We start from the raw sequence: 26,014 nt of genomic DNA on the forward strand, positions 1-26,014 counted from the left end.
CTGTGTGTGCTAAAGACTGACCGTCTCGTGGTCGTACTTACTCCGACGTACACGGGGCGTCGCAACGTTCGACTGAGGGTGGACTTGTCCTCTGCCCCTTCAAGTGTGCCAGTGCTGGGTGCGGAGCCGAGAAAAAAAAATACTCCTAGAAGAGAGAAGCATCGTCCATCTCTTTCCCTTGCCTTTGTTCCCTCTTCCTCCCTCCTCCTGCTGACCCGACCCGACCTACCAACCCGCCTTCCCCACCGCAGCAGCTCGGAATCTCCCCTCGCCGTCCGCCCGCCCCACGGCCGCCGCCGCGCCGTGCCTCGCCGCCGACGCCCCCGTCCCGTGCCGCCTCCTCCAAGCACCCCCGGCCCGGCCCCTCACGGCGCGTCCCCGCCGTCCCCCCCTTTCGCTCGTCGGGGCGCCGCGTTCCTGCTGCCTCCGCCCCGTCAGCGGTCCCCGGCCGCCGGTTTCCGAGGTACGAGCTTGTTTCCGCCCAGTGATTAGCTGAGCCCCGCCGAGCCTCCGCGATTTCCGGGCGTGCCGGTGCGCGCCATCTAGATCCGCCCCTAAACTGTCAGTTGTCGCCCCGACAGCCTCTCCACCTAAACGAGGTGGGAACCCGTGTTTCCCCCGCTTTCCATATAGCATTCTGCCGATCGATCGATCGAAGCGTGCGCACTCAGTCTCGTTCCACTTCGAGCGGGGTATTCATGGCAAATGAGGTCACATGCTTGAGCAAGTGTCCGTCCGATGATGGCAACTAATTAAGAATTTGGTTGGTTCCAAGTAAATGAAAACCAAGCGCACGTGATGCCGTAGCTCATCGTATTCTTGTTCTGCTGTTGAATCACGCAAGCCAACCTAGGAGAACCTGAATGAAATACAACATATTTTTTATCTTGACACTTTGTTTTTCATCCTTCTTTTGCCCGTGAGAATCGATTTTAACCCCCCCCAGCTCACGCGCCTTTGATCTTAAGCCCCTCTGTTCGTTTGCCTTTCTCTGAACCACCCCAGTTCTGTCTACTTGTTGCTGGTACCCCCCTTTGGCATTGTTAACAACTTTGTTAGTATATAACTAACATATAGAAATAGGAATAGACAAAAGTACCCCTCTGTTTGAAAAGCACATCTCTGTACCTTGTCTGAATTTTCAAACATGCTCCACAAAATATTTTAGCCAAATAAGAAATGACATGATTTTCTAAAGCTGTGTGCTATGTTTCAAAAAAAAATTGACATGATTTTGCTGTAATCAATAGGCTTCCACACAAACAGACTGGAAATAATATAGGGTCACAATGATTCAATGATAGCATAGAGAATAATTCAGCCATGTTCTACAGGACTTCATGACAGCAAAATAAGTGAGTCTTTACCTCACATCACATAGGAAATATAAAGTGAGTCTCTACCTCACTTACAGAGCAAATAAAAGTGAGTTTGCATCTCACATACACAACAATAAAAGTGAGTCTCCACTAACAGCCGAGTTCATCACAGCCACAAACAAGCTCAGAGGTCGCTTAATTTCTTCCTCTTAGGTGTCATTTTCTTCTTCTTTCCTTTTGCTGGAGGTTTTGGTGGTGGGGTAGCAGCTTGGCTCCTTGTGACAGGTCAGGACTAGCTTGAGCTGCAGCTTGGCTTCTTGTGACAGTCACGGACTGCTACAAGTGGCATCATTCTTGCTCTTGGTTGGTGTAGATGGAACGGCATTGCTAACTGAAACATCAAACCATGGAGATGGATTCTTTTTCCCCCTACTTTTCCTACAAAAAGAAGCAATTAGAACTATTTTCATGTAAAAGAACCATGGTATTATAGATAGAAAACAGCAACAAGTACTACTATGTACCTTTTCTTTGTTCCATTTTGAGGACAACCAGCTTCTCTATGTCCTATCCTACATTTTTTGCATTTGTTCAAGGATCCTTTCCTTGATCCACCTTCCCACCAACTCTTTATCCTCTGTTTTCTTGTTCTTCCAGCACCTTTCTTCTTGCCTATTGGAATTGGTGGACGCAACACAAAGCCTGTGTCCACGTGTGGCCATTGATTCTTGTCCGTAAGGGGCTCAATTACACCTTCATATGCTGCCCTAAATCATGCTAACATGAGTAGTACTCATGTACATAGTCCTCCATGTTAACAAAGTTGCGAGCTTGCAAGACATTTATGAAGGCTAGTGCATGGTCGCAAGGCTTGCCCGTGTGCTGCCATTGCAGACATGTACACTCATGTGTGAGAGTTTTGACCACATGTCTTTCATCCTCTTTGTTAGCATTTTTCACTTCCCCACTCCAATCAGCTGATGCTTTAGCCTTGAGATGACCTAGTCCTCGAGTCTTTGCATTTAGTTGGTGTATGACAAATGGAAGTATTATCCTGTAACTTTCTCCAATCATTCTTCTTTTTCTAAATAGTTCCATAATCATCTCTCTAATCTTGTCAGCTAGCTGAACAATCGGCAAGTCCTTGATATCTCGCACCCAAGCGTTGAAGCACTCGGCGAGATTGTTATTTATGTAGTCACACTTGATGGCAGGGTTGAACATACACCTCATCCATAACAGATTATGGTAATCCCTAAGGTAAGGATATACTTTCTCAGATGCATCAAATACCTTTGACATGTGATGTTGATATTCTTCCGGCCTATATGCCCTAGCAGCAGGCCACAACCTTCCAAACACATCACCATGAAAATATTTCTGAAAATTATGCCACATATGCCTAAAGCACTCTCGCTGCTCAGCTTGAGGAAAAACCTTCTTAACAGCATTTTCAAGACCCTTGCAAGCATACAGTACAAACAGCCAATACCGGAGGGTCCCTATTGCCTTCTTCACTTGATTCATGAACCAAGCCCAATTATCTCCATTTTCAGACTCAATAAAGCCATACGCCACCGGGAACATCCAATTGTGACCATCCAATGCAGTGACTACAGCTAGCTGACCTTTCAACTTTCCATTTAAATGAGTTGAATCTATGCTAATATATGGCCTACATCCATTCACAAAACCATCTATGCAAGGCTTGAAAGCGATAAATAGCTTGCTGAAATGCACTTCACCTTCATGTGTGGTCGTATCAATCTCAACAATACTCCCCGGAGACCTCAATTCTATTCTAGCCTTGTAGTTGTACAACATCCTGAAACTTTTTTCCCAACTCCCATATAAGCCGGTTGCTGCCTTTTGTTTGCCTTTCCACACTGTGTGATAGTTAAGTGTGACATGATGCTCATCTTGCAAGTCTTTAAGTATCTTCACAGCACCAACGGTTGGATCCTTCTTCAACATAGCCACTGCCTTGTCGGCAACCCATAATTGAGATGTCATGCTAGTCATTTTTCCACTAGTTGAACTACAAGTATGCTCCATTTGGTGCCTCACAACCTACAACAAAAAATGGTACAGATCTGAATGTTATTACTATGTCAAAAAATGAAGCAATAAAAATATAAAGCACAAAAAGGCAATTACCATCACACAATTTTCATCCCTTAGCCAACTAGCAGTTAAAGCCCATTTGCAAGGGTCACCTATTATGGCTTGACCTTTACAAAAACACGAAACCTCCCTGGCTCATTTTCCTTTGTGCCATATTCAAACTCTCCATTAACAGCCCACTGTTTTAAAGCCTTTCTAAATTCAACCATGTTAGGATAAGGTGTCCCTATATCCATGGCTGGGTTTCATTCATCCCAGGCAATAAGTGGCTCCTCTGGAGCATTATCATCAACAACAATATCTGCATCTTTGATTATCATGTAAGTCAGACTCCACATCAGGAGTAGGAAGCTCAGTTGCTCTCTCATCCGGCTCTGTTTTTAAACCAAACAGAGCAAACATGGCTTTCTCGTCCGGCGGTTTTTCATCCCCATCGTTTTCTGGTTCAATCACAAAGCTTGACCAATCAATAGTAGCACTACCATTTTCTACTTCATTGCCTGAGATCGCCCCCGTGGTTAGGTTTATCACACTGGATTGGTTAGAATCATGCACAGACATTGCATCGATCCTATTCAATATAGACAGAAAAAATCAGAAAATGCACACACAAAACCTAGGGTTCCACGATTTAGAAACTGTACCAGAAGAAGAGCACAAAATCTGTGAAAAATACAAAGGGGAAGAGGTTGCCTTACCTTGGGCCAGCGATGGGAGGCGGCGGATGGGGGGGGGGGAACACGGCGGAGCAGGGCGGCGGACGGCGGGCGCAGGGACTCTGGTGACTGGCGGCTGGCGGCTAGGTCAAGTCGGGGAGGGGAGATAGAATGAAGAACGGGCCAGGCCTCGGGCCTTTGTCTCGTGCGTTTGAGGAAAACTGGACGAGGGCAGATTTTGCATTTCCAAATTTGTTAAGTCCAGATTCTTTCCTTGTGCGCTAAATGAATAGATAACAGTGCTCGAGGGGCAAGCGAGCCAAAATTAGGCCACGTCGGGGGCTTGAGAGAAAGGCAAACGAACAGAGGGGCTTAAGATCAAAGGCGCGTGAGCTGGGGGGGTTAAAATCGATTCTCCCCTTTTGCCCTAAGGAGTGCTGTTGGCGCATGGTTAATACTGTTTCGAACTGAATTGCTGGTTTCTTAATACCTGGATATGTGTTAGACTTTAATGTGTATGGAACTGGAAAAAAGTGCTAGCTGGAATCTTACTCCATCTTGGGTTCTTGGTTTTGCAGATATTGTTCCATTGTCGGTCCGTCGTGAAAGCCGAGGGTGTTGCATGCCATAACGAGAAAAGCCCGTGCTTATGCTCTTCTGACTGGCAGAATATGGTAATTGATCAGTTTTGGTAACATTGTGGTGACTGCACAGCCGGTTAGATATACCACAGATCCTTTCATATTCGATATGCCATCATGGTGGGGGAAGTCTTCCTCAAAAGATGCAAAGAAAACCACCAAAGAGAACCTCATGGATACATTTCATCGGTTTATAAGTCCAAATGAGCAAAAAGGAAGCACAAAATCAAAACGGAGGTACAGACGTGGCGATGATACAACTGTTGAAAAGGTCTGCCAGTCTACCACAGTATCGCGCGCAACTTCACCCTCAAAAGAAGTTTCTCGCTGTCAAAGCTTTTCAGCTGATAGGGTACATTCCCAACCGCTTCCTGTTCCTGGATCACGTCCTGCAGTGACACGCACTGCTTCTGATGTCACCGAATCAAGGCCCATATTAGAAAAACGTGGCAAACCACCACTGCTTCTGCCACTTCCTAAACCTAACAGGCCTCAGAGAAGGTCAGAAATAGTGATTGCTTCACTTTCTAGCAACTGCTCTGTTGATAGTGATGACCATGGAGATTCTCAGCTTCCGAGCCCTGTTGGAAATGATGCTGAAAACACAACAAATACTACTTCCAAGAGCAAGTCAAGGTATGCTCCTTATTGTAGTGCATTAATTTTGTGCCTCTTCGTTCAAACTTGCTCTTACATATATTTTTATTCTGCTTGAACCCTGAAGTAATGTGCGCAAAGAGCGTCCTGGTGCTATCACCACCAAGAATACGAAGGAGATGGCAAAGACAGCTAATCAATTCCTCAGTAACCATACATTGTCCACATCACCGAGAGGTATTGCAGCTGACAATCACCAACCTAATCCACAAAATCCTCGGCCGGTAGTCTTGGAGAGTGCTCCGAATAGTTTGATGTCAAGTCCTTCTAGAAGTCCGAGAAGAATATGTCCAGACCATATTCCAACTTCAGCCTTTTGGGCAGTGAAGCCTCATACAGATGTTACTTTCCTTGGCTCTGGTCAGTGCTCCAGTCCAGGTTCAGGGCAAACATCTGGCCATAACTCTGTGGGTGGTGATATGCTAGCCCAGCTTTTCTGGCAGCCCAGCAGAGGTAGTCCAGAGTGTTCACCGATTCCTAGCCCAAGAATGACAAGTCCTGGCCCTAGTTCCAGGGTGCACAGTGGAAGTGTTTCTCCATTGCATCCGAGGTCTGGAGGGATGGCACCTGAATCTCCAACAGGTCGGAATGATGGTGGGAAGAAGAAGCAAACCCACAGATTGCCTCTTCCACCACTGAGCATCTCTAATAGTTCATTTTTTCCAAACAAGTCCACGCCAGCTAGTCCTATTTCAGCGCCTCGTAGTCCTGGCCGAACAGAGAATCCACCAAGTCCTGGATCACGATGGAAGAAGGGGAAGCTGATTGGTCGTGGGACATTTGGCCATGTATATGTTGGCTTTAACAGGTATATGTTTTCCTACATATGGAACTTCAAAATTTCATTGTATGACTTACTGTACATATACTTTAAGCATGCTTAAGAGTTTTCCTGAGGTGCTTGTGTAACTTGTTCTATTCTGGTTATCTTGATTTTCAGCAAGTTTTTCGTGTGTATGGACTCTCATAATATCTTGTTTTATTTCATATTGTCTCGTACAACTTTATTGTTATTTCAGAGGTATAGTCATATTTTATGTGACAGTCACTGTAGCAGCTTGCTATCTTTTCACTTTTAAGACTAGATGTCTAGGGCGTTTACATATATGGTGTGACATGCACTGTTTCTAGCGAGGAGCTAAAAACTACTACTTCTGTTTGTCAAAGGAGGGCATGACATTTGTTCCGCTAAGACCAAGGAGGGCTTGGGAGAAGCAGTTTTGGACCCTTTTACCCCTGGTAAAGCACACGTTTGAGCAGTTATTAGCCCACAACACGAACACCCTTAATCGTCTCTCTAGCCATGCCACAGTTACTCGGTTCCCTCACGCCCTTGAACTGGCTGCTCCGCGCATGCTCACCCACCCACGCGCTTTGCAAACAGAATGTGTCAGCCAATGTGAGCGCATTTGCTTCGTTTGGCACATGCAAGGCCATGGAATTTTCCATTTATGCATGCATGCGGGATTTACTATGAGAGAAACAAACCGCAATAAAGGCTGGCACAGAAGCCGGAGAATTCAGCCGCAGCTTATTTAATTTGGCGTGTCAATGCATGGGCGTGTGACTTGGGGGTATTTTTGGCAGGTTTAACGCAAAATTAGTCCACTTCTTTCAGGGAATTTTGGCAAATAAAACTCAATGCCCACCTTAAAGGAACGGAGGTAGTAGTAAATAAAATTCATTCAAATCATGACCATATCTAACTTGCATAAAGTCCGCGCCTAGTGGATATGATTCTTACTTTCTTAGGATTGGACATCCCTAGCACTGAAAGTTACCGTTTGCAGAAGAGCAGATGATATTGCTATCTTATGTTAATGGTAGACTTGCTTGTATTCAGACTCATAAGTCACTGAATTCTAGTTACCATATTGGCGTGTTAAAGCATGATATGGTAAGGATAAGAGAAGTTAATATCCTTTTTGGGTTACTGAACACAATTGTGACAATTATATAGTTTATGCGGCTTAAATCTTCATCTCTACTGCTATAAAGAAACCAGTTGGTGGGCGATGGTCCTTTCAACTTAGGGTTGTACCAAGTACCAACGGTCCAATTTGCTACCAACGCCTAAGATTAAAATGGAATCGCTCACCACCCACTTAAGTCTGTTTTGCAGAAACACCTCGATCTACAATGAATTTCATAGATACTCCAAGCAACGCCCCACCTTAATAAATCAACTAGCCTCAGAAACATGTTGTATGTCTTTTTTTATTCAGTGGCATCACATAGTTCCCTTGCTAGTACTATATGATGACCGTTTGATTATTTTCAAATCATGTCTTGATTCCTCACAGTCCTTTCCCCCTGTTTTGGTTTCACTATCTATACCAGTGATAGCGGTGAAATGTGTGCTATGAAAGAGGTGACCCTATTCTCGGATGATCCTAAATCAAAGGAAAGTGCAAAGCAGTTGGGGCAGGTATGGTTTTTAAAATGTGCTTCCACCTATACTATGTCACTACCACAGCAGCAAAAGGATCAGTTTATTTATTATTATTTTCCATTCAGTGTATCATTTATTCTTTTCTTTCTCAGGAAATATCGCTCTTGAGCCGCTTACAACACCCAAATATCGTACGATACTATGGCACAGAAACGGTATAAACTGTTGCCTTCAATTGTTATTTACTTGGTATTCTTTGATTTCTGGTTGGGCTGCTATCTTTCCCTGTAAGTTCAGAGGATTATACCTATAACTGTGTTGTTATCATGTTTGTACCTTTCTCCCTTTTTCATGGGTGGCAAGAGAGTTTATGATAGCTTCTTGGGATTTCATTGAAGGCTACTTTATGCGACACGTTTCATTTTTGGGCATGACTTTATACATTATTTATGCCCCAAAACAGGTTGATGACAAACTGTATATATACTTGGAGTTTGTGTCTGGTGGATCTATCCATAAACTTCTACAAGAGTATGGACAGCTTGGTGAACCAGCAATACGCAGCTACACTCAGCAGATACTCTCAGGCTTAGCTTATTTGCATGCGAAGAATACAGTCCATAGGTAGCATTTGGTTTGTTTTGGTTGCATATATATGGAATTCTGGTGTACTGAAGTCATGCTTACACAACATGCAGGGATATCAAAGGTGCAAACATACTAGTAGATCCTAGCGGTCGTGTTAAGCTTGCAGACTTTGGAATGGCTAAACATGTAAGTTTTCTGGTCACTAATGGCCTCTCTTATACGGTAATAAATGTATTTTACTAATTATGTTGTATTAACTGTGTCTTATTGTTCACCTTTTGGGGTACCTTCTGTCAGATCAATGGGCAGCAATGTCCTTTCTCATTTAAGGGTAGTCCATATTGGATGGCTCCAGAGGTACTCTTGAAAATATTATGCTCCTACATTACTTTGTATATTTTCTTTTATTTTGGTTACAAATTTATACTTAACGCACATGCAGGTTATAAAGAGTTCGAATGGTGGTTGCAATCTTGCGGTTGACATATGGAGTTTAGGATGCACTGTCCTGGAGATGGCTACCGCAAAACCCCCATGGAGCCAGTACGAAGGGGTCAGTATTCTACCACAAAGATGCACTTTATATTTGTTCTATAATATCAGATGGCCAATGTGTGTCGCTAGCTGCATTTCTTACTTCATCTGTGTTCCACACATGCTGTTAAACTTCAAAAATACCTTTCAAGTCGATTAAACTTTGAGTTCAGCTTCAGGTTGACTTTCTGCTTCCTGCTATTTGTTTCAGATGACTGCTATTTTGGATTTTTTGAATTTGACCGTGTCCTTGAAGCATATTTTCAATTTACCTTAGAATGAGCAAGCTGTCTGGAGTGATGTGCATACATGTCAGTGAAATAACCTTCCTCAAATAAACTACCAAATACTAGTACTGTGACAGGTGTAGTATGTTAACCATTTCCTGCACATATTGTCTGGTTTTCGCACCTTCTGCCAGATAACAAGCCGTTTCTGTAAAATTATATATAAAACATGGAAAATTGCTGCAGACTGCTTCCTTCCTGAAACTCTGCCAGTTACCAACACAAGTGAACCAGCTACCCGTTTCTGTTACACTGATACTAGGAGATAGGCAAAGAGCTCAGCCTTCAGAGTTTTACCCAACATAACTAATCCTTTAAACTGGGAACATATGACAAAAGATGCTGAAAAAGAAAATAAACTGGGCAGATAAATATAATTTTGTCCACAACAGATGAATGGATATGACACCTTTATTTTCCTTGGTTGTTTAAGAACTTATGACTATCTTGATGTGGAAACTCCAAAAACACATTTACTTGCATGCAATTTTATGGAACATTGAGATGGTAAGGCTTCCATTTTTGGTTGGTCATGATAAGTAAGTAATCATCAAATATTTCCCCGCTTTTCTCACCAACAGATTGCTGCAATGTTCAAGATTGGAAATAGCAAGGAACTTCCACCAATACCAGATCACCTATCAGAGCAGTGCAAGGACTTCATCAGAAAGTGTCTGCAGCGTGATCCTTCTCAACGGCCGACAGCAATGGAGCTTTTGCAACACCCGTTCATACAATATAAAGTCCGACTTGAGAAATCCGTTATGTCTGATCCTTTGGAACATTTGCCCGTGATATCTTGTAGACCGAATTCTAAGGTAACAGTACTTCTTTGTAACTGACATATCGGGGATGACTCGGTGTCTACTTTTGTCATTCTCGTGGTCTTCTCACTTTGCTAGGCTTCTACTGATCTTTTAGGTGGCTGGACATACAACAAATATCTCGTCATTGGGATTGGAGGGTCAGACAATTTACCAGAGGAGGGGTGCAAAATATTCTTCGAAGCATAGGTACAACATTTCCCAAGTTCTGCTTATTTACTTCAGAAACACACACTGTCGTCCAAACATTTTTGCAGTAAGCCAGTAACCCATAACTAAAGCGTTAGCTATGCAAATTAAAGCCATCCTACCTGGAACTTCTTTGTACCACCAGACATCATACAGTTTTCTACTGCCTATATCCTAAAAGGTTATAGGTGGCAGGGTCGCACCCTAAATGTCAAAAAACCACTTTGGTGCACGTGCTCCAGTGAGCGCTATATTTTGAATAGTTCCAAAATGGTATTTTGATTAAAAAAACCTGGAAAAAGTTTTACATGTTCATATGGATGTACACATGTGCAAATTTATGTGTTGAAATAAGTAACCATGCTAGCCACACAAAAATGACAATTGCGACTTTGGAAAGATGAACAGGGCATATACTGTTCACTATTTAGAAATCACCATTTTGACATTCTGTGTACATGCTTACTTATTTCATCACCAAAATTTACACATATGTAGTATACATCCATATGAACATGTAGATTGTTTTCGGAAAATTTTGTAACTTTAAAATGTAATTTTTGAACTATTCAAAATAAAGTGCTCCAATGCACCCGTCCTCCAAAAATCCGCTTTCCCTACATGTGGACTATTCATTAAGCAGGCGCCTAGGTGTGCTGGACAGACAGGAGGGGAGTGCCTAGTGCCTAGGTGCCCTCCTTTTAGTGCAGTTTTCTACAGCTAACCTCATGCTTACTAGGAAATTGATTTCTGGTGAACTTTGTTTATCTTTTGCATGGAACCTCATATTGTTGTTTACTTTGCAGCGATATCCATATACGGAGCAATATATCCTGTCCAGTTTCTCCATGTGGAAGTCCTCTGCTAAGGTCAAGGTCTCCCCAACATACAAATGGCCGAATGTCACCATCTCCAATTTCAAGCCCCAGAACCCTTTCAGGCGCTTCTACTCCCCTGTCTGGTGGTAATGGTGCTATTCCCTTTAATCATTCAAAGCAACCAACCTACAACAATGAAGGATTTGCAATCGCATCAAGAGGCCCAGATGATCACTTCCCCAACCGGCCTACAGATCGTAACCTTGGGCAGTTTGGTCGAGTGCATCAAGTCTCACAGGGGAATCAGGAGAGGATAGTATCTGAAGCTAACATTCTGAGCCCTCAATTTGGAAAGAGGCTTGGAAACGTTTTTGATTTGCGTGATAGACTGTCCCCTTCTGAACATTTCACTCGTCCTGCCTTGGTGGATCATGTGAAGCCAAATCCTTCACTAGACTTAACAACTGGTTCTCCCCACCATGGACTCAAGCGTGATAACTAACTATCAAGGATAGGCCAAGCGAATTTTTTTGGAGCTTGGCAGGGTAACTAAGTGGTTTTCAGCTGCTTTGGCCAGTCAGTGGCTTGAATTGTATCATAATATAATATGACTATGGGAAATATCATTGATTTATTTTGAAGCTAACAACTGTAGATGGATGGAGTCTTTGTTGTCATCCCCACAGATAGACAAAGGTATGTCACGATCTTACAGTTTTTAGTTGACCGCCTGCGTTCAATTACATGAAGCCAGGATCTTTTGCACCTTCAATGTTGTGTGCCGCATTTTCTAGCACTCACAACTAAATGCACAACTGGTTTATTACCATGCTAGCGGCTAACTGAACATGGCTCAAAATGTTCTCCTGAGCTTGTGGAACTATAGAGTTAGGATGCACGATGAAGACATAAATACACAATTTCCTCTCTAATATTCTTACTTATGAGATGCCAGCCCCTAATGATTAATGACTTGTTTTAGTGCCCCGTCATTTCCCAGCGTTATGTGGTAAGTCATGAGCATCCGTAAATATATGAACTGGAAAATCCACACTTGAGCCTTTACTTCTTCAAGCATCGCACTTACTTTCGGGACACTGAAGCTTGTCTTGATTCTTACTAATTTTGCTCTTTATATCGCAGGCCATCCATCCATCCCTGTTAGGCGGAACAACTGGGTGTTTGCATACTACTACTACTGGCGTGCTAACAACATGCGTCGAAATGACAAGACTGTATACTAGGAGACTGAAGAAGCCAGAGCAGTTGGCCACCTCCCTGCCTCTACATGTTAATTGCCCTTCTTGGCGTCCTGATGCCATTTGTACAGAAGTAATCTCAAGTAAAAGCCAACCAATATTTTGCACAGGAGAAACAGTTGAGCCAAATTCTTTTAACAGCTACCCGAGGTTGTGAAGCGACGGCTGCAAGTTACCATGGAAACTCGTACAAAGAGCATGGTCCCTAATTAAATTAGCTCTCCCGATATGTATAATTTCTCATTCAGATGTACCATGCCCGTCCAGTTGTTCATATTGAATCGGTATATATACAACTTGTCTGCGTTACTGCCGGTAGCCGTATGTATTCCTCCAAGTTCCATATGCATTCTGCCTGCATGTTGCCATGTAGTGAGCCACACCAACCGCATCAATTCACCCGTATGCCGTGCGAAAGGTGGTGCACTGGGTTGGGTGCTTGCATCGTTGCGTCTGCTTGTCGCCAGGATTCGGTGTGCTCCTAGTCAGCTCAGTTTGGCAGTATGCAACTATGCATTATTATGTCTTGGCATGCCATCCGTCCATGTCCAGTTGCCTCCCTCGCACGGTAACAAAGGCCACCGTCTGTCCTGGCGATCTACCGTTGCTCAGATCGGCCCGACAACGTCAGCACCTTTCGAGCTGGCGTGGTGTCCATCAGGGCTCATAGAGGTGAGCGCCGAGTTTTCACCATCGCCAGTCTGTCTGGTGTTTCTAAAAAAAAGTACAGACCGGTAAACTTGCTGTTTTGACCTTTTTGGTTTTTGCGAAGGGTCTATCTAGGACACATCAGATGTAACATAGTTATGTCATATCTAACCTGATCTTCACTATGTTTGTGGTCTATTTTTTTGTCTTAGCTTTTTTTTTTGTTCCTTCTTGCTGCCTTATTTGTGAGAGGTTAGATGTGACATCCTTAAAAAACATCTAGATGTGAATTAGACAAACTATTTTGCGAAAGTTGAGCAAGATATGGCCCTGGTTTGATAAAATTTGGAGATCTAACCCCTTTTCCTACCGTCGGGGTCGATGGCGGTAGAGTGTAACAACCTACCGTTAGGGACCCTGGCGCTAGGAATTGTATCCACGCCTGTGCAGCTAAACGCCTGCCGTCTATGCCGTCACCCCCGCCGCAGACGCGGTAGGGTTTGAACCAGATCCTGTAATTTTTATATTAAACATGGTCAGATCCCGCTAAAATTTTCAAAAAGGGTCAAAACAACACTGAATTTGGCCACAATTCACCACCCTTTCCCGTACGTTTTCCTTTGCTTCGTGTACCCGCATCTTCCACTTGGTTGCACCGGCTGGCAACCCCTGTGTACCGTTCGCGGCTAGACAGCAGAGAAACAAACGGCCAGAGCACGGCAACTGCCACGGTGTAGAGCTTGTCTGTTTGCAGTGTAGCGTTACCAGTACGTACTTATACTACAGGACCAGAGCGGCAGCCACGCCACGCCCCACGCCGCTAGTTGCCAACCGGCGGTGGCTCCGCTCATCATTGTCCTTTGCCCCCATCACTCTAGCCTGTGACCAAAGCCGTAGCTTCAGCCACGGCCTGACAGGTAGCATATGCTGCATCTGCATGCACAGCGTAGCACGCAGCAGCAGCCAGCTGAGCAACGGCTCGGACAGCAAACTCCTCATCTTGTACTACTGAATTGCAGAAAGATAGCAGCTGAGCTGAGCTCTAACAAGAGGGCACGTAAACAACTTGGCTCGATTTGACAATAACGGGCAGCACACACAACTGAGTACTGATGAGATTACATACAAGTCTTGGTCCAGGTTCAGGTGAATACAGAGTACATCAAACTTGGAAGACAAATTGGAATTCCACAGTAACACGGATGACGGGAAGAGATATATAGCCGCCTCATCAGAAATTCAGAACACGCAGCTTGCTCTTCGGGTTGGGTTGGCATCTTCTTTGTAGCAGGAAGAACAGCTGCTTAGGACTTGGTCTTGAACGGGATCGCTCTGATGACCACCTGGTGGTAGACGGCGGCCAGCGCGGCGCCGATGAAGGGGCCGACCCAGAAGATCCACTGCAAACGCGAAAATTTGATGGATATGTCAGCCCTTATTACTACTATAAGCACAGCAATGCCAAACAATTTCCCAGATAATAATCTATAATGGACACTCAAGTCACTGTCCTACTACCAGAAGGCAGCGGTTGCGTGCTACACCGAGGCAAGTCTCTCGGCATTTCCCTTGAGATCAGGGTAGGCTTTCCACATTTGAATAACTAGCAGATGATACACTACTATCATCAGCTATAACTGCTCAATTATTGCAGCTACTGCCACATCAGTTCACCAGATTAATAAGCTTTCCAATTTCACATCGGTTAATTAGGTGTGCAATAGAGAGTAGCTATGCGTCTGCATCAGCTTTAAGTTACTGAATACTACTGCTACCACATGCCTGCAGGCTGCAGTTACTACTGCTGCAGAAAACAAGCATGCAAGTGCCCATGCTTTCAAGTTCAGACAAAGGAAAGGAGGGGTGTTAGGTTTCAGTTTGGGTTCACTCACGTGGTCTGACCAGGCGTGCTCCCTGTTGTAGATGATGGCCGCGCCGAGGCTCCTCGCCGGGTTGATGCCGGTGCCGGTGATGGGGATGGTGGCCAGGTGCACCAGGAACACGGCGAACCCGATGGGCAGCGGGGCGAGGATCTGTCGACGTTGCACACACCATTAAGTTTTAAGTAAGCACGGTAAGGAAATTCAACAGGGGGAAGAACAGAGCGGCGGTGATGGTAGGCACTCACGGGAACGTGGGAGTCCCTGGCGTTCCTCTTGGCGTCGGTGGCGGAGAAGACGGTGTAGACGAGGACGAAGGTGCCGATGATCTCGGCGCCGAGGCCGGAGCCCTTGGTGTAGCCGGGCGCCACCACGTTGGCGCCGCCGCCGTTGCCCATGTACAGGCCCTGCTGGAACCCCTTCACCACGCCGGCGCCGCAGATGGCGCCCAGGCACTGCATGATGATGTAGAACACCGCCCGGGTCAGCGACAGCTTCCTCGCCAGGAACAGCCCGAAGGTCACCGCCGGGTTGATGTGCCCGCCTGCACCCATCCATCCCTTACCAGTTAGCACCACATACCGTAGGAAGCTACAAGAACGAAGCGGAGAGCAAGGAAGAAGCGGTACCGGAGATGCCGGCGGTGCAGTAGACGAGGGCGAAGATCATGCCGCCGAAGGACCAGGCGATGCCCTGGATGCCGACGCTGGCGCACTTGGAGGTGGCGCCGCTGTAGCCCATCACGGTGAGGATGGTGACGTAGAGGAAGAGGAAGGTGGCCATGAACTCGGCGATGCCGGCGCGGTAGAAGGACCAGGACTTGAGCTCGCCGGGCTCGAACAGCGGCGCCGGCGGGGGCTCCTTGTAGTCCTTGTCCTCGGACCCCTGCGCCGCCGTGCCGATGGGCTGCCGCTCCGAGTACTTGTTCGCCCCGAGCCGCACGTCCTCCTCCTTGCCCTCCATCGCTGCTGCCCTCGCCGGAAGGTGGTCGCTGCTCGCCTGAGCTGGAACTGAGCAAGATGGGCGGCTTCTGTGAGCTTGTGGTGAGGGCCGCACTGGGAGTGAAGAGTCTTATAGGGCCAACCGGCGGTTCTGGAAGGACGACGGGTGACGAGGACGGCGGGTGGTGGCCCGGCGTGACAGCGAGGAGGAGCGGGCTGGCTTGCTGTTTAGCCTGTTTGTTGTCTAGCTTGCCGCTGGTGTTTGTTTGTTTATCCGCTTGTGTTTAACGTTTGAATAAAGAAATGGATCTGTTTAGGACACATCTCTGATTCTGGTTTATTTATTTTTGTCCTAAATTGTTTTGTTTTCTGTTGCTCATTATATATTTGTAGAAGGTTAGATGTGATATTTTTAAAAAACATCTAGATGTGAATTAGACAAATTGTAAAGAAATATTCTTTTTGATGCTATAAGAAACAAATAATTATTTTTTCAAGCGCAGAGAATTGGTGCGACTGCTGCGTGATCAATCAGTGGCCTGCACATTGCTATTGCTATTGCATCAACTCTCTGAGAACAGCAATTCGGCATCACGTAGACAAATGCTTCTCATATAATTCGCAAGACCTTACAAACACATTCATAAAAATCTAAATAAAACCAAAATCAAAGCTTTGGGGGTGCTGAAGCCTTCTTCCTCCTGCACCCGTCGACAATGTGCCATGAACATACCTCGATGCCCTCCCTCCCCCGAGCATCGGAACCCAAAAGGCTAGAAAGTCATTGATGCAGATCGGGAGACGGCGGCGACCGCAACTTGTCGTAAAAGAGAACCGCTGGTGCTAAAAAGAAATCATCTTGCTCCCGGGATGCACCCCGTGCTCTCGTCACGGTAGCCCTTGCTTCGCCGCCAACCCTCAACTCCTCCTCGCCGTCGCCGGAGGGCGCCCGTTGGGCGAAGCCAGTGCGGCACTGGCGGGGGCAGGGCTTTGGTCTCCCTCCCCTGCTTGAGATTTAGGCGGCGCGAGAAAGCTGCTCAGGGGAGGGGGGGGGTGATGGGGCTCCTGGTGGCGGGGGTGCGTGGATCCGGCGGCTACAGGGCTGGGAGGCGACAATGGCTAGGATGGGCTCGCTAGGATATGGAACCCGGCGTGCTGCGGGTGGCGCATGCGAAGGTGCTCGGCGACGAGGCATTCCTGCGGCACATTGCTTCATGTCTTTCATAAATAAATGCAAAGCGGCTCCTGTCAGGAGTTCCAAAAATCACATCTTACATAGTATAAGAGCCAAAAGGTTTTAAGTTCAAGACCGACTGGCGTAATTTAAAAAAAAATTGCAGTCCACTTTTGATCAAGTTTAGGTCTGAGAGAGCCATACGTGAGGGGGGAGGGGGAGGGGGTGTTAAAGTATGAATGCATAGCCCACCTTTCTCCATCAACCAGAGCTTTTGTGTGAAAGGTAGGCTATGCTTTTATACTTCAACACGGTGTAGGGTCGTGGTAGCAATCCTTCTTCTCCTAGGTCCGGGCATCGGCTGGCGGTAGCTTGGATATAAGGCTTGTGCCTGGGCAGACCAGATATGGGTCTGTGACCGGTCGAGGTTGTTGCTCCGAGTAGGAGTGATTGGGCGTGGTTCGGGTGGTAAGTTCCTCTCAGTGCTCGATGGTGGAGGTTGAGACAACGCTATCCCGGCAGAAGGATCAACACCATAGGCCAAGCACGTGGCGTCGAGTGAGCTCGTCTTGGCCAAGGCTTACCCGACGGTGGTTATCGCAAGTTACTAGGTCATGCCCCTCCGATCCATCGGGACTGGTTGGGGATGCAGGTATGGGCGCCTCCTACCATGGAGGTGCTGACCTGGACCTAGTAGCTGATGCCAGCCTAGGAGTAGTTGGTGATGCCATTGCTCTTCCTACCGTGGTTTGGAAGATGTGAAGTGGGCGAGAGGCAATGTCTCGGACCATAGACACTAGGGCGTGGCCCCGGATGGCAGTCTACATGGTCGGCTCTCGGGGAGCGCCTTTGTTGTGGCGGTGGCTATGCCTCTTGGTTGCATGGATGGCGAGAGGTGTACTAGTGGGTGGCCTAAGCTCGTTCGTTGCCGCCGGCGGTGGCGATGCTCAGATCCGGATCTAGAGGCTTGTGCTTGTTGCGATTGTCCTAGATGCCTCGTGGTGACACGTGTGAGCTGTCAAGTGAAAACTCCGTGCCTTGGCACGCGACGACGATGATGTTTGCGGGTGCCAGTCTCCTCTTGAAGACGTCGTTGTGGTTCTTCTCTCTAGGTGAGGGTTCCGAGCGAAGACTCTTGTCCATCTTGGACTCGGCAGTATCGACGCTTAGCGTCATTTTCCTTCCCAAAGGCGCTGTCATGTAACTTAGGTGTCTTAGGGCGTGTAGTGATGATGTATTCAAGTTGTGTGCATTTATATTGCTTGATTGTCCTGGGATCTTCTTTGTGAGAGGGTTTTTTTACTACCTTGTGTCGTTCGGCTGTATTATGTTATGTGCTTTATATATAAAGCGAGGCAAGAGTCTGTTTGAGAGACCCGCTGGTGGCCTAGCGTCGTTGTTTCACCGAGGATCCTAACGGTGAAAACAGTTTTGTTACAAGACCGTTTACGACAGTGAAGTAGACGGATGATTAGGCATGTGAACTGAGCGGGTGATTCTTGTGTTGTTGCTGAAAGGCAAGTGAAAGCCTCATCTTTGTCTGTTGACAGACTTCGTGATCCTCCCGCTCGCCCACTTTCTCGTCCTTGGTCCCGACGATTGCCGTCTCTCACTGTTCTCTTGTTGATGGACGCATGATTCCCTTGTGTGATTTCACTCGTGTTGTTTTCAACCCAGGGGTGGTGAGGTGAGGTGATGCGATGTGATGTGGCTGCGCACGCCGCGGCACGGCATCTCCATCCCTGTCGCCAACGGTCGGCCAAACTGGCCGTATCTTCTCGTATCTCCCGCCACCACCGGCCATCTCATCCGTGCCACAAGTTGCGGGATTTTCACAAAATAATTCACAAACCTGTCCCTCCTCCATGCCGCCCTCGTCCTCCCTCACACCAGAAATTCCAACGCCATGATGGTTCACGTACTACTAGACGCACCTGCCAACCTTTCCAGGGACGGCGCGCGCGTCCTGCGTGTGTGGCGGGGGTCGTCCGGGCTGCCGCCGTTCTGCGCCCCGGCCGTTCCCAGCGTCACGAGCTAATCAATCAATAGTTGTCGCAGTATTTGATTAAGCTCGTGGTTTGAAGGTACCTCGAGCTTAATGATTAGTTGAACTGAACTGGTGGTTCCAGGGACAGGGAGGACCTGACGTGATTAAGACTGGAGACCGTAAATAAACAAATTTAAGCCATGACGAGCATCGCTCAACCACCGCCTGTTGGGAACCTCGAGCCTGCCTTGCTTTCGGTGTACTCGTCGTGGCAGATGATTATTTTGCTGGAGAGGGCAACGTACTCCTACTTCAGCATGCGGGTTCAAATGACGCACTGTGGCTCATCTGCATGCAGACTAGCAGCGTGAGGTCAAACTCCTATCGCATGACCTCAAACGGATGTCCGTTTTATTCGGATTTTGTTCATTTGAGGTGGTAATGGGTGCAAAAATGGACATGTGTGTCCGGCATTCGTTGGAGGCGCCCAACGCGACAGACGACTCCAAATTGTCTATCTGCACCACGCTTGCAACGCCCCGCCCCCCAGCCCCGCGCCTGCCGCTCCCAGAGCCTGCGCCGCCTCGCCGCTCGCTACCGCTAGCCGCCGCCTCGCCGGCAGCAGCAGCAGCCAACCCTCGCCGCGGCCCGGCCACCCTCGCCCACACCATCCCCGCCCCGCCGCGGCGCGCCCCGAGCCCGGCCGGGCCCTGCTCCGGGCGCGCCCCGGCCGCCGTGAGCTCGGCCGCGCGCCCGTTCACTTCGTAGTCTTAAAGATCATTGATAACACTTTATAGCTGGCGTTACCAGTAATGCCCTATCTTAATGTACATTGATCCCCTGCAACGGAGGGCGGCTGGGGTCCTGGCGCACTCTATATAAACCACCCCCTCCTCTGGGACAAGGATTCACACCCCTTGTAACACACAACCATATTCTAGTCGACCGCCTCAGGGCACCGAGACGTAGGGCTTTTACCTCCTCCGAGAGGGGCCTGAACTCGTAAACTCGTGTGTACAACCTCGCCGTAGCTAGGGCCTCGCCTCCTTATACGTACCCCCTGCTCTTAGTGTCAGACTTAGTACCACGACAGTTGGCGCCCACCGTGGGGCAAAGCGTCTTAGCAACTTCCGGCGAGGTTGCATTTTTTCCGATCTTCATCAACATGGTTTCCGGCGGCGGTTTAGTCATGGGCCGCGAGTTCCGACTCGGTGCGCTCACTTTCATCGCCGACGACTCCGCCTGGCTCCAAGAAGCCCCCCTCGATGTCGAGGCTCTCCCGATCCGCAGATCGTCGCACTTCCGCATGAGTGCATGCGGCGTCCTCCTACGGCAGCCATCGACTCCGTATCGGTCGGTCCTCGCATCGCCTTCTCACTCCGCTGGACGCCGCCGCAAGCGATCCGGTCGGTCGCGGCTCCAGCGGTGGGTGAAGCATGCGGTGGCTCGCCAGACGACCACCCCCAAGTCGCGGCAATCGAGCCCGACGAATTTCTCTGCGGTCCAGTCGACCTGTCGACTGGTTCTGCAGGTACGCTTTCCGAGAGCGGGAGCCGTGACCCCGCGACAGAAGTTCTCATGGTCGACTCCTGTCGCAACCCACTTGGGTTTCACCGCAGCGGCGAAAACGGTGGCGGCTATGGCCCGTCATTCGGCCACGAGGAGTATGAGCCTCAACCTCTCAACTCGCAGCAGAGGGAAGAGCTGCACCACCGCAATGTGGAGGCCCTCCAGACCCCCACCATAGGGGAAACCACCGAGGCTCAGGCCTTGGAGGCTGTGCGCCTGGCCACGCTGGCTGCGCGCACTCGTTTGGAGAATCTCCAACATTCTCTCGACGAACGTGCCCGTCGACTGATCCCCGAATCCAGTCTGCGTTAGTTGTTTCCGCCTGAACCTCAGGTATTCCGCACTCCGATCCAGAATCTTGTAGCGGCTGCGCCTATAGCAGAGTCTATTTAGCCATCCCGTTCAGAGGCTGGAAGGGGCTTGGAACAGATCAGAATGCTTCTCCGAGCAGCAGGAGAGCTGAACTCCATTGTTTCTCAGTCGCGGAATAGGATCCACAGCAGGCCAGTAAGGGCAGATACAGTTTAGTCGGCACACAGTCCTGGGTCGCCTTTGCGATGTGAAGATCATGATCACCGCCGAGATCGGCACCTGGGAAGAGCTCATGGAGAGTTTGATCGTGAGTACGTCCGTGACAACCACCGTCGAGTGCCTTCGCCCCTTTTGAGGAACGGGTCGTACGCGCCCCGGCGGTATGACGACAGGCGCTCGTATGGTAATGACCGCAGAGTCCCAGTCAACCCAAGATAACCTGGGTTCGACGCAAGGCCAGTCCTTGTCCAAGGCTTGGTTGACCGGAACAGAGCATACAGAGAGGGGTTGGATAGAGACAGACCAGGTGGAAGCAGGGTCCACGTTTCTGGCCCCGAGTGTTTCGGAAGGGCCATCCGAGCCACTGAGATCCCTCACAACTTCAGATTGGCGACTGACATCAGTAAGTTCACAAGAGAGTCGAAGCCTGACACTTGGTTGGAAGACTACCAAGTGGCTATGCATATTGGTGGCGGCTGTGATGAGGTGGCCATGAAGCACCTCCCTTTGATGCTTGAAGGTTCTGCCAGAGCTTGGTTGAATCAGTTGGCCCCTGGAAGCATTTTCAGTTGGGATGAGCTGGCCCAAGTGTTTACCAAAACATTTGAGGGCACCTGCAAGAGACCTGTTGGTTTGTCGGAATTGCAGCATTGCGTGCAGAAACAGAATGAGACCTTGAGAGATTATATCCAGAGATGGATCACTCTTCACCACACGGTGGAGAACGTATCGGATCACCAAGCAGTTTGTACCTTTAAAGAAGGCATTCGCTATAGAGAGCTCAATCTGAAGTTCGGTCGGACCGAAGACATGTCTCTGGCTCGGATGATGGAGATTGCCACCAAGTACACTAACGGCGAAGAAGAGGACCGACTCCGGAGCGGTAAGAACAAACCAGTCGCCCAGGACACCGGAGGAGGAAACTCCAGTCGGAAGCATAAGCGAAAGGCTGAAGCAGCGGGCCCTGTCGAAGCATCAGTTTTGAACCAAGGAAAGTTCAAAGGGAAGCCCAAGGGGCCTTGGACCCCTAAAAAAGTGAAAGATCAAGCAAGAAATGATGTACTTGATTTGCAGTGTCATATACACATCAAAAAGGATGAAGAGGGGAATCTGATTCTCCCCAAGCATACCACTCGACAATGTCGACTCCTGATCCAGAGCTTTCGAGAAAGCCAACCAAGTGAAAAGGAAAAAGAGTCCGATAAGGAGGAAGACAAAGAGGATGATGGTGGTTACCCCAATGTTAATGCCACCTTGGTGACTTTTGCGGACCTAGAGAGCAAAAGTCGACTGAAAGTTATTAACAGAGAGGTGAACATGGTTGCTCCGGCAACACCAAGATATTTGAAGTGGTCAAAACCCCTATTACATTCGACCAGTTAGACCACCCGCCGCACGTTGCTACCCTGGGCGGCAAGCATTGGTGGTCGACCCAGTCGGTGGGGGCACCCGACTGACCAAGGTTTTGATGGATGGTGGCAGTGGACTGAATATATTGTACGCTGAGGCCCTCCAGGGGATGGGCATTCCAATGTCCAAACTCAGTGAGAGCAACATGAGATTCCATGGTATCATCCCAGGAAAGAAAGCCGATTCACTCGGTTAGATCACTCTTGATGTGGTTTTCAGTGATTCCTTGAATTATCGCAAGGAAAAGTTGACGTTTGAGGTAGTGGATTTTGACAGTGCCTATCATGCCATTCTAGGCAGACCTGCTTATGCTAGTTTCATGGCTCGATCGTGCTATGTGTACCTCAAGTTGAAGATGCCTGGCCCCAAAGGCGTGATCACGGTCACTTGAAATCGACAGAGAGCAGAGGATTGTCTCCAGAATGGTTCGAAGATCGCCGATGAGCAGATGGCAGCAGTAGAGTTTCAAGAGTACCAGAAGACTGCAGATCCGAGTGATTTGCTGCGTGCCAAGAGGCCTGCCTCGGAGTCTGCTTTTTAGTCGGCCAGCGAGACAAAGCCGGTTCACATTCACCCGACCGACCCCAATGCTGCTCCGACCCATACCTCAAGGACACTCGACAGCAAATAGGAAGAAGCGCTCATCCAGTTCGTCCGTGAGAACTGGGACATCTTTGCATGGAAGCCATCTAACATGCCAGGTGTACCCAGGGGACTGGCCGAGCACCGTTTGCGAGTTGACTCAAAGGAAAAACCTGTTAAAGAGCATCTCCGTCGGTCCGCCGCGGAGAAGAGAAAGGCGATTGGTGAGGAGGTGGCTTGGCTTCTGGCTGCCGAGTTCATCCGCGAGATATACCACTCCGAGTGGCTCGCCAATGTCATCACGGTCCCCAAGAAAGATAAGCACTTCGAATGTGTATTGATTTCAAGCATATCAATCGGGCCTACCCAAAAGATCATTTTCCTCTGCCCTGCATCGACCAGATAGTCGACTCAACTGCGGGATGTAGCGATTGTCCTTTTTGGACGCTTATTCTAGGTACCATCAGATCCGACTGTATGGACCCGACGAGATAAAGACAGCTTTCATCATCCTGTTCGGGTGTTTTTGCTATGTTACTATGCCCTTTGGCCTCAAGAATGCTGGTGCCATATTCATGCGCATGATTCAGAAGTGCCTGCTCACTCAAATCAGTCGGAATGTGGAAGCGTACATGGATGACATAGTGGTTAAGTCACGCAAAGGTTCCGACCTGCTGACTGACCTTGCTAAAAGCTTTGCCAACTTAAGAAGATATGATATCAAGCTCAATCCATCAAAGTGCACATTCGGGGTTCCAGGCGGAAAGTTACTCGGTTTTCTCGTTTCCGAACGGGGGATCGACACAAATCCAGAGAAGATGGGCACTATCCTCCGAATGAAGCGCTCTGTGCCTGTGCATGATGTTCAAAAGCTTACTGGTTATTTGGCTGCATTGGGTCGATTCATCTCATGCCTCGGTGAAAAGGCACTGCCTCTTTACCGACTAATGAAAAAGTCTGACAAGTTCGAGTGGAATGATGAAGCTGAAGCAGTGTTTGAAGATCTCAGAGCCCTGCTTTACACCCAACCGGTGCTTTCCACTCCAGTCAGCAAGGAGCCTTTACTGCTTTACATCGCAGCCACTAGACAAGTTGTCAGCACTGTGCTCACGGTCGAGCGGGAAGAAGAAGGCAAAGCCTTCAAAGTTCAGCGCCCTATGTATTACATTTCAGAAGTCTTGACCCCGTCCAAGCAGAGATACCCTCATTATCAGAAGCTTGTTTATGGGATTTACCTGACCACGAAGAAAGTTGCACTACTTCTCAGACCACTCGGTTTTAGTCGTCAACGACGCCCCTTTGTCAGAAATTCTGAATAACAGAGATGCTACTGGTCGAGTGGCAAAAGGGGTGATTGAACTCCTTCCTTTAGATATCAAGTTTGAGGCAAAGAAAGCCGTCAAGTCTCAAGCAATAGCAGATTTCCTCGCAGAGTGGATTGAACAGCAACAACCGACTCAGATTCAGTCAGAACATTGGACTATGTTCTTTGATGGATCCAAGATGTTGAATGGCTCTGGTGCAGAAGTGGTTTTAGTGTCCCCAAGAGGAGACAAGCTCAGTTATGTCCTCCAGATTCACTTTGATTCTTCAAACAATGAAGTTGAGTATGAGGCACTATTGTATGGGTTGCGTATGGCCATTTCACTCGGCGTTCGGCGCTTGATGGTCTACGGCGACTCAGACTTAGTGGTTAATCAAGTAATGAAGGAATGGGATGTCAGGAGTCCAGCAATGACCGGTTATTGCAATGCAGTGAGAAAGCTGGAGAAGAAGTTCGAGGGGTTAGAGCTCCACCACATGCCCCGAATCAAGAATCAAGCCATGGATTTTCTGGCGAAGATAGGTTCCACTCGGAAGCCTATCCCCAACAATGTGTTCTTAGAGCATCTCCACACTCCATCAGTACAAGAAGATCCCTTCAAGGAGGAGCCCCCGCAACCGATAAGTTCAACCAATCCGACTGAGATTGAAGTCCCATCTGTGGTTGACTTGATCATGGAAGTCTTAGTGATCACGCCTGACTGGACGGTGCCGCACATCGCATACCTGATCAGGCATGAACTCCTAGAGGATGAGGACGAGGCCCGCCAGATAGTTCGTAGAACAAAAGCTTTCACCATGATAAAAGGGCAGCTTTACAGACAAAGTGTCACAGGAGTGGCTCAATGCTGCATCACCCCAGAAGAAGGTCGAATGATCCTAAACAATATCCACTCGGGGACCTATGGTCACCATGCGTCCTCTCGGACCATCATGGCCAAAGCATACCGAGCGGGATTCTATTGGCCTCGTGCGAATGATATGGCAAAGGATATAGTCGACAAGTGCGCAGGTTGTCAATTCTACTCCAACATGTCTCACAAGCCCGCGTCTGCCTTGAAGACTATTCCACTCGTCTGGCCATTTGTAGTCTGGGGTTGGATATGGTTGGACCCTTCAAGAATGGCAGAAGTGGTTTCACTCATTTGCTCGTGGCAGTCGACAAGTTCACCAAATGGATCGAAGCCAAGCCTATCAAAAACCTTGACTCAAGCATTGCCGTCAGTTTCGTCGGGGAGTTGATATTCAGATATGGAGTCCCTCACAGCATTATCACAGATAACGGCTCCAACTTTGATTCCGATGAGTTTAAGGCGTTCTGTGCTTCCCAGGGCACTCGGGTCGACTACGCGTCTGTTGCACACCCGCAGTCGAATGGGCAAGCAGAAAGGGCGAATGGTTTGATCCTTCAAGGGCTGAAACCCTGACTGATGCGCGGCCTCAAGCACGCTGCCGGAGCTTGGGTGACTGATTTACCATCCGTCCTATGGGGGCTGAGAACAACGCCGAACTGATCAACTGACCGAACCCCTTTCTTCTTGGTGTACGGCGCTGAGGCTGTGCTTCCGAGTGACTTGGTGCACAATGCTCCTCGAGTGGAACTCTTCTCAGAAGCTGAAGCAGAACATGCACGCCAAGACGCAGTCGATCTCCTGGAAGAAGAACGGGAGATGGCTCTGAT

At 48.2% G+C, this 26,014-nt stretch overlaps 2 protein-coding genes across 3 annotated transcripts; one reads left to right on the top strand and one right to left on the bottom strand.

The window, feature by feature from the left end:
• The first annotated feature begins 125 nt into the window (after positions 1-125).
• Positions 126-12,606, top strand: LOC125539447 (mitogen-activated protein kinase kinase kinase YODA-like). Of its 2 annotated transcripts, XM_048702901.1 has the most exons (14): positions 126-463; positions 2,441-2,579; positions 4,678-5,376; positions 5,465-6,205; positions 7,738-7,825; positions 7,942-8,004; positions 8,253-8,413; positions 8,488-8,563; positions 8,675-8,734; positions 8,820-8,930; positions 9,780-10,016; positions 10,120-10,211; positions 11,018-11,725; positions 12,173-12,606. In XM_048702901.1, the coding sequence occupies exons 3-13, from the start codon at positions 4,850-4,852 to the stop codon at positions 11,529-11,531; spliced, it is 2,670 nt and encodes an 889-aa protein (XP_048558858.1). In that variant the 5' UTR covers positions 126-463; positions 2,441-2,579; positions 4,678-4,849; the 3' UTR covers positions 11,532-11,725; positions 12,173-12,606. The 2 variants fall into 2 exon arrangements, with proteins under 2 accessions (XP_048558858.1, XP_048558857.1); XM_048702900.1 differs by lacking the exon at positions 2,441-2,579.
• A 1,388-nt stretch (positions 12,607-13,994) lies between these two features.
• On the bottom strand, positions 13,995-15,870 carry LOC125539448 (aquaporin PIP1-3/PIP1-4-like). The gene is made up of 4 exons (XM_048702903.1): positions 15,446-15,870; positions 15,065-15,360; positions 14,829-14,969; positions 13,995-14,336 (listed from the first exon to the last, which is right to left on the bottom strand). The coding sequence occupies exons 1-4, from the start codon at positions 15,777-15,779 to the stop codon at positions 14,241-14,243; spliced, it is 867 nt and encodes a 288-aa protein (XP_048558860.1). The 5' UTR covers positions 15,780-15,870; the 3' UTR covers positions 13,995-14,240.
• Positions 15,871-26,014: the final 10,144 nt, after the last annotated feature.

This window comes from Triticum urartu, chromosome 2, assembly GCF_003073215.2.
Source record: "Triticum urartu cultivar G1812 chromosome 2, Tu2.1, whole genome shotgun sequence".
NCBI lineage: Eukaryota > Viridiplantae > Streptophyta > Magnoliopsida > Poales > Poaceae > Triticum > Triticum urartu.

Coding starts and splice junctions, on each gene's coding strand:
- LOC125539447 (XM_048702901.1), top strand. CDS start 4,850: ATGCCATCATGGTGGGGGAAGTCTTCCTCAAAAGATGCAAAGAAAACC. Junction 8,005..8,252: donor GATACTATGGCACAGAAACG/GTATAAACTGTT, acceptor GCCCCAAAACAG/GTTGATGACAAACTGTATAT. Junction 8,931..9,779: donor CATGGAGCCAGTACGAAGGG/GTCAGTATTCTA, acceptor TCTCACCAACAG/ATTGCTGCAATGTTCAAGAT.
- LOC125539448 (XM_048702903.1), bottom strand. CDS start 15,779: ATGGAGGGCAAGGAGGAGGACGTGCGGCTCGGGGCGAACAAGTACTCG. Junction 14,970..15,064: donor CCAGGGACTCCCACGTTCCC/GTGAGTGCCTAC, acceptor CAACGTCGACAG/ATCCTCGCCCCGCTGCCCAT. Junction 14,337..14,828: donor AGCACGCCTGGTCAGACCAC/GTGAGTGAACCC, acceptor TCGCGTTTGCAG/TGGATCTTCTGGGTCGGCCC.